Source organism: Oryzias melastigma, linkage group LG19, assembly GCF_002922805.2.
Source record: "Oryzias melastigma strain HK-1 linkage group LG19, ASM292280v2, whole genome shotgun sequence".
In the NCBI taxonomy this organism is placed as follows: Eukaryota; Metazoa; Chordata; class Actinopteri; order Beloniformes; family Adrianichthyidae; genus Oryzias; species Oryzias melastigma.
The window spans coordinates 2993379-3001366 of NC_050530.1; the positions used below are offsets into that span (position 1 = coordinate 2993379).

Below are 7988 nucleotides of genomic sequence, written 5' to 3' on the forward strand. Positions count from 1 at the left end.
ATAAAAAAATATAACAGTGAGCGAAACACTATGAAGAAAATGTGTCAACTTCTCATGCTGTGCTTGCTTCATCAAACTTTGATTTTGAAGTGGAAACCCATCGTCAGAGTAACACATGCAGACAGACGTTTTCTAATTCAGAATAAAACCAGGAAGGCAGGAAAACAAAGTTCATGTTGTCTATTTTTAAACGGAAACTCATTTTTCTTTCCAGACAGAGAAGGTTGGACCCTATTAGTTTGTGATACCACACCCAGACGAATCTGGAAAATGAACAGTCACTGTGGAAAACATGAAAAGGGTTGGTTTATGTGCAACAGAGAACACTTCTTAAATGGAGGTTTGCAGAAAATATTATTAAAGTGTTTCCAAACTGCTCATTTTTCTATTTCACAAATATAAGCCCTCAAACCAAGTTAAAAAATCATTATACAGTATAGATTGAGCCATAGATTAGTGTTTATTTGTTTTATGTTTGTGACTTTAGGTACATTTTTGTCATAATTTTGAATAAACATTAATACTTTTAAGTTTTAAAAAAAATTACAATCAATTTTTTTGTCAATTCTATCAAAGTTGAACAGATAAGTTGGTTAAAATACTGACTTTAAAGGCAAATACATACTGAATGTGATTGAAATGACAAATTTCGCCGAATTCGCTGCTCAAATTGAGCTGCTGCCAGTCCGCCGCGCCCTTCGCTCAAACCGCGGGACTTCAGATCGTCTCATTATGCATCAGTATCATCAACTTAGCATTGAAACTGGCCGCATCCGCCATGCGAAACGCATTCGGTGTGAATGCACCATAACACTATTTTTATTCAGGTTACTGTTCTAATCTCCCATAAATCTCAGTTTTGACTGTGTGATCTGGAATCTTTTTATGATACGGAAACAAAATGAATGTATTTTATAAACTCAGATATTGTCTTGTGGATCAAATTCAGCAAATTTCTCCACGATGATGAATGAATACTTGAGCAGAATGAAAGAAAAATAAAATTCTGAACTCCTTGGTTAAGTTCGGGTAAGCAAATCTGCTGAGAGAAAACCAAAAAAAACATTCCTTTATTTGACAAATACATCATATTTGACAATTTAGTCTGTGAAAAGAGAGTCTATCTTCGTGGATGTGCTTTCTTTTTGAAATCTAGGCAGCATCTTTGAGGCGTAACATGTTCCAGAGTGGCGCTCCAAACTTCTGCAGAGGAGAATGTGAGGAATGCTCCGACTTCCCTCATCGAGATGCACAGAAACTCTTGGTTGACCCAGTTTGTTCAGCTCTGACATTTTCACACTTGTTTGATTTCTCAATGCAATCAGCAGCACATAAACATAGAAGGAAATTATTCAAATTGATTTAAAGACAACTTTGTTTGTGTTAAAATTTACAGTGAAAACATTTTCCGTAGTCACAGTCTTACTTCATCCTTTAGAAAAATAAGATACAAATGTGTACTTATGTTATTGTTGCTATTATGATAAATATAAATGACCTAATGTATTTTTTTATCATAATTATTGCCTAAACATCAAGAGAAAATTGCTTTTTTCTCAAAATACTAACTAGTTTATAACTTTTGGCGGAGATTCACATGACTTCCTTTCAAAATAAGACATCCTGTACCAAGAAATGGAATGTCAGCAATGATAAAAATAAACCTCAAATTAAATTAGAGCTAATTAAGTTACCCTTTCCAAAGTTTTCTGAACATAAGTCACAATTAAATTATTTTCAAATGGCAAAATCCACCTTATAATCTGGTCCGCTTTAAGTACGAATTCTGGTTGTGGTTTTGGTGAACTAAGAAGTCACACCGCTTGATGGATTGTTGGAGCAGTACAGGGGTCAGGAGCCTTACAGAGCTTCAACTGTTTATGGAATAAATTTTGAATACATATTAAATTTATTCATTTCAAACCATTAAACCGCTATTAGACTGCTTAAATTGTGCAATGTTGGATGTTTTTTTTATATTTATTATTATTTCTGGTTTTAACAATTTTTAAACATACTGATTGACTATCCTCTTTTTTTAAAATGATAAATGCCCTTTTATTTATTTTATTAAATTTTTTTAAATACATTTTTAATACGTTTTCCAATAATCTACATATACCACACAAATAGCAACAGCCAATATGTACACACACAAGAAAAGACAGGCAAAGCTGTATAATAAAATAAAATAAAACAGGGTGTAATCAGTTTTAATTTCCTGTTTTTAGTTTCTTGATAATGCACTTTTATGTATTATATATTATTTTTTCTTTAAGGTGTGAGTGTTGACCAGAAGGCACTTTTAATTTAATTGTTCCTGTGATAATGACGAATAAAGATCTATTCTATTCTATTCTATTCTTTTGTGGTTTCTCCAGATCCTCATTTTTTAGACCCCAGGCTTTGACACTCGCCTTTACAACCTATTTTATGTCTCTATGTGCATCCTCTTTCATGTTCTTCCTAAAAAAACACACACAAAAAAGACACAATTCAGTCTTGAATCAGCTCTGAAAACACAAAAAAAATGTGATTTAAAGACAAATTACCTTAAAAATAGACAGGTTTGAGGCTAATATATAGAGAGAAAATAGACTCACTCTGATTTGTTTGTGCGTATTCTTGATTCATGTATGCATAATTCTTGATTTGTGCATAACTTTGGATTTGTGCGTGCGTAATTCTTGATTTGTAACTTTTAAATTTTTTTTTACTTTTGCACAAAACGTATTATATGGGCGAGTCTATTTTCTCTCCATACTATGAAGCTCTTAGGAGCATTTGGTCCTCTGAAGATCTACATTGTGCGGCATCATGCACTTGCATGCATGCAGTTTCGACATGTGCATGATATTAACACACATTTACCATCCCAGACATGCCTGCAAAGGGATTTGTAAACGCAGACACGACTGACATCTTCATTGTTCTGTGGCTCAAAGAGCTTCACAGAGAGCTGTTGGCACATCCTGTCCTATAGCACACATGTGGAAACTGTTTGCACTCAATTGACTTGTTTACATTTATATTAAGTCTCCAGACATGTTAGAAACTTCACGACAGATCCAGCTCAGACTGAAATGGAGTTGGACTTGTGTAATCTGGAGCCACATCTGCAGCAGAAGGAGACGGAGGGGAAAAAAAGCAAATATGTCAAAAAAAGTGAATCAGTTTGGGACTGTTTTTCACGGTTCGGCCAAAAAAGGTTTTTATGATATCAGTTTCACTAAGAAAACAGGTTGGAGCCTCCAACTGGAAAAGGGTGAATTTTTACACAGAGGTTCTCTGTGTGAGTCGAAATAAAGTTTAAGAAAGATCGAAATATGCTGGATTAACCCTTTAACTGCCTGGTCAAGCGAATGGTGGGAAACATTTAGAAAACATGTTTTTAAAAGTATTGATTGTGTGTATTACTCCACAAGGTATGGAACTCCTAAAGGTATTTTGAAGAAAAAAATTGAGGTATTTTTTTTTCACAATGTGAACAATAATAATAATTAAAAAAAAATGTTAGTAATGAATGCACAGATGGTAACTGACGTGAGTCAATTAGAAACCACAACATTGTTTTAAATTTTATTTTTAGAAAGAAAAAAAAAACAGTTACTACCTGGTGTGTATCAGTTACTAACCATAAAATGTATTTTAAAAAAGTAAAAAGTGACCAGAATCAGAACTTTTTTTTTCTAAAAATTAAAGTTTTTTTACTTTTTACTAGTATTTTTAGAAAAATATTAATATTATTATTATTTTTTTACTTTGATGTCCATTTAGGTTTCTACGGAAGAGGATTAGGGCCATCTGAAAAAAAAGGCCATGAAAACTTCTGACTTCAATCTCAAAATTCTGACTTTACTACCCAAAAAAAGAAGAAAAAAAAAGAATTTAATCTCAGAATTCTGACTTTAATCTCAGAATTCTGAGATTAAAGTCAGAAGTTTTCATGGCCTTTTTTTTAATTTATTTTTTTACGTTGGCCCTAATCCTCTTCCGTAGGTTTCCATACCAAGGCAATAAGCAGCGGGGGAAAAAAAAGTTTTTCTGTTTTTTTTTTGTTGTTTTTTTTGGGTAGTTAAAGGGTTAAACAAAAAAAATCAGAGGAGATGAATGCTTTAAAATAAGGTTTATTTTTTTAAATATACATATTTATTAAAAGGTCACGTTCCAAAACACCATACGGTGGAGTGTTTTGTCTTTTTTTTACCATCATTAAAGGTGAACCGCAGCATCCTGCTTCCATTACCCGAGAAAGGTGGCTGAATCTGTGATATTCCACATCATCTTCTGCCCAAAATGACCCACTAACTCGCCGCCTGTCGTCCAGAGTCCAGCAGAACCATCATCTGATGCTGTGAGGATGAACAGCCTGTCAGCTACTTCCAGAACCTCAACGTGTCTCAACGGCGTTCTGGAAGCCGTCCATCTTTGAAGGAGAGGAGGTTTCTCTGAAAATGACTGTGGATGAGATTCGATTGATTACAGACTGTGAAGCACACAACCTGTTTCACTGGTATCACAGCTCACCTCATGTTCCAGAGCAAAGGAAGAAATGTCCCAGATCTGAAGGCAGCCTGTTGAGTCGCCTGAGACCAGGATGCTGTTTTTATTCTGATCTGAGCTCAGACTGAGCACACGTTGGCCTAGTTGCTCCGGAGCGTAGAATTTTCCTAAAGTGACGAAAAAGCCAAAGTTATCATGCAGTTAAGGACCAGGAAACAACAAAAAACGTCTCGTATTAGTCCTGGACGGCCATCTTATGTCGTCCCCGCCACACATTTAAAAACTTACAAACATTTGCAGGAACCTAGCATTCGGTAAACATTATTTTTTGGAGAGAAAATAGACTCATCCAATTTGTGTGTGACTAATTCTTGAATTGTAACACAAACAAAACATTTTGTGTGTAACTGAGTGCACTTGCAACCGCTTATTCACATGTGCAAAAATGGTAAAATACAAAAAATATCATTTAAATATGCAAAACTTTAAGTTACAGCAGCTTAAAACTAACGTACAAATCAGATTCATGTGTAAATGATGCGTTTAAATGCTGCTGGAAAAGCTGGGTCATCAGAGGTTTCTTATCAGTCGCTTTGAACTTTGATTGTGAATATTATCTGGAGAAAACTTGACATTTTTACCACTTTCTTAAACAGAAATCTCTGCTAATAAATATAAAAAAGTATAAATATGTATTTTTAAAACACTCAATGCTAAAGTTTCTCTCTTCTCATTCCCAAACCAAAATAATATAACGGTTGCTATGGAGATAAAATCAATGGAAAAGCTGCCATTTTGAAAAAAATGTTTTTTTTTTTTTGTTTTTTTTAATGATTTTTTTATATTAGTGTCTGCTCAGCCAATCAAAAGGGGCAATGAAATTAAAGCTCACAGGTTTAATATTTCTATTTTGTCATTATTTGCTCAGGAAAAGTTATATCCAATGTGACACAAATGTCATAAATGGAAAATATAGCAGCAAACACTGACAAACTTTTGAACCCATTTTGTATATGAGTTTATTTTTGGCGTTAAATCCAATTTTTTTTAAATTTTGGGTTCTCTGTGACCTGCCTTCAGTCGTCTTTTGAGGAACTTCCAGTTCTTCCAGTTTGGTTTCAGATTCAGTTTGTGGGAGCTTGCTTGGGTTACATCTTTAACTTTTGGTTTTTGATTAAATTTAACTCAAAAATACCCTTTTCTGCTTTGCATTAACTGAATTTTAGGACTTTTTCGCTGAAGTGCAGTTGATTTTTAAACTCTTTGACATGCAGAGCTGTGGAACTGTAAAGAGTCTTTGTCTTTTCTGCATGAATTCTCAGCGACCCGCAGATGCAGAGCCGCACCGGTTCACTTCCACTCGTACAAACAAACCCAAGCGGGCCCGTACACATGCGTGTCGGTCACAGGACTCCAATCCCACACCACTAAACACAGATGGGATCTGGAAAGAGACATAGCTGTGGCTTGCCAAGAATGGTAGCGGCGGGAGGCCAAGTCGACGGTTCAGCTCGACTGTCAGAGCTTGTGCTGCGGGTTAATCCGTCTTTAAGTTGTAGCCACTGACAGATGTTTGTCAACTGGTTGTAATTTTACTGCTAAACCCAGTAATTCTCAAAATTCAAAACTCTTTTATATTTAATTCTCTGCTCACCGTAAATATCGTTTTGTGCGGTGATGCTGCGGAAGCACACACAGCCAGCCTGTGAGGACACGAGCACGGCTTCAGTTTGGAACTCCTCGTTTGTAGATCGACGCTGGAGGAAGAGGAGGCCGTCCACCAGGAGCTTTTCTCTGCATGCACATAAGGAAAAAATAGGTTGTAATGCTCAGAATGGTTTTATATTAAATAAAAACGCTTCATTTACTTGGGTTTGCAAACTCTTTCCTATGGTATTGTATATTGTACCTTTTGTCCTTCAATGTGGATATATTTAGTTTCATAGCCTATTTTCACTAAAAACAATCTATTAAAAATACCCTCAGATCATTTTTTGATCCATTTTAAGTGTTTCCAGTGTTTTTTTTTAATTATTATGCTGTTTTTAGGTATAATCCAAAAAACTGCGCCTTTTTTTTGGGGTGTAAGAAAAAATCGATTTTTTAAAATATCGCGATACTTAATTTTGCGATACTTGTGTCGATTTAAAATACCGCCAAGGCGATATTTAACTATTTCTTAAAAGCAAACATGGTTTAGTTTTACTTTTGTTTCTCAAATATAAAGCACCATAAATTTGAGATAGAGTTGCATTATGATCATTCCATAACATGTATTTTACAATTTTACTTTTGTGAAAAATGTATTAATAATCAATAATAATAATACATTTTATTTATATGGCGCCTTTCTTGGCACTCAAGGTTGCCTCACAAAAGCATAAAAACACAAGAATAACTCAGCAAAATCAAACACAACAGTAATTATTCAGATAATTCTTGAGTCTTAATTAAAAAAAATATATAAAATACTGTCAGGATAAGTATCGTTTTATGATATTTGTATAGATATTTAACGTATTGCCTGATTCTTGCCAATACACACGCATTCATTAGAAATGTGTCTGTGGGTGGGACCATCGGTACAGACCAACCCCTCCCCCACTTCCCGTCGCCCTTAACTGAACTCCTGGTTTAAAACAAAAACAAAAATCTATTTTAAGCTTATTTTTCTTTATTTATGTCTTCCAACATCAGCAAAATACCAAAAAACACCCAAAAGACAATTTTTATCGGAGTTAAATTTCAGAACACAAAAATAAATTTCATTTTTTTACTTATACCAGTAATTATTTTGACTGGACTTTTGTTCTCTGTGGTAATCAGAAAAATATTCAGAATATTTTTTTAGAAACCCGTTTGATCATTTTTATTCAGAATTTTAGGCCTGAAAAACAAAGAAATTGAAGAATGTCGAGATAGTTGATACAAACGGGAAATACTTACTGTGTTTCATTGCGTATGTGAAGCAAAGGCTTCTGTGTGTCTGTTCTCCAGATTAGGATTTCTCCATCATGACTTGCAGTAGCAACAAGTCCCAGAGAAGCGCACAGACTCATAGTCACGATGTTGGACTTGGAAACCTCCCAGGAGATCTTTACGTTCACTTCAGAGTCCTACAAAGGTCGATATGCACAGAAATGAAGATTACATCATTTTGAGAAGATTCTTTGGTGCCAGTTTTTAAAACACTTAGAAGTTTAGTGTTTTTGCTTCACTTGGAAATGTCAAATGTAACAACTTGCTTGGATACAATAAATCTTGAACATCTTGTTGACTCATTTTTTCTTAAAATATCTTATTTTAAGCTACAACTCTAAGGAAACAAAGTTATATTTCAATTACAAAATATTTTTCAGTATCTAAATGAGTGGTTTTGTTTCAAGGCACAAAGTCGCTAGAAACTTTCAATTAACTCCTAACAGATCAAATGAGTTTAACAAGAACAGGACAGAATGTGGAGGTTAGTACATTTATTTATCATT

The 7988-nt window shown here is 34.4% G+C and overlaps 1 protein-coding gene across 3 annotated transcripts in view; it reads right to left on the bottom strand.

Annotated features, from left to right (window-relative positions):
- Nucleotides 1–4111: 4111 nt before the first annotated feature.
- The window catches only part of LOC112154041 (WD repeat-containing protein 49), a 13964-nt gene continuing 10087 nt past the window's right edge, over nucleotides 4112–7988 (bottom strand). For all 3 annotated transcript variants that reach the window (XM_036217178.1, XM_024284630.2, XM_036217179.1), the window contains 4 exons: nucleotides 7450–7619; nucleotides 6158–6297; nucleotides 4528–4670; nucleotides 4112–4458 (listed from right to left, as the gene is read on the bottom strand). In XM_036217178.1, the coding sequence (XP_036073071.1) occupies nucleotides 4243–4458; nucleotides 4528–4670; nucleotides 6158–6297; nucleotides 7450–7619 (669 nt within the window). In that variant the 3' untranslated portion in view covers nucleotides 4112–4242. The remainder of the gene's footprint in view (nucleotides 4459–4527; nucleotides 4671–6157; nucleotides 6298–7449; nucleotides 7620–7988) is intronic.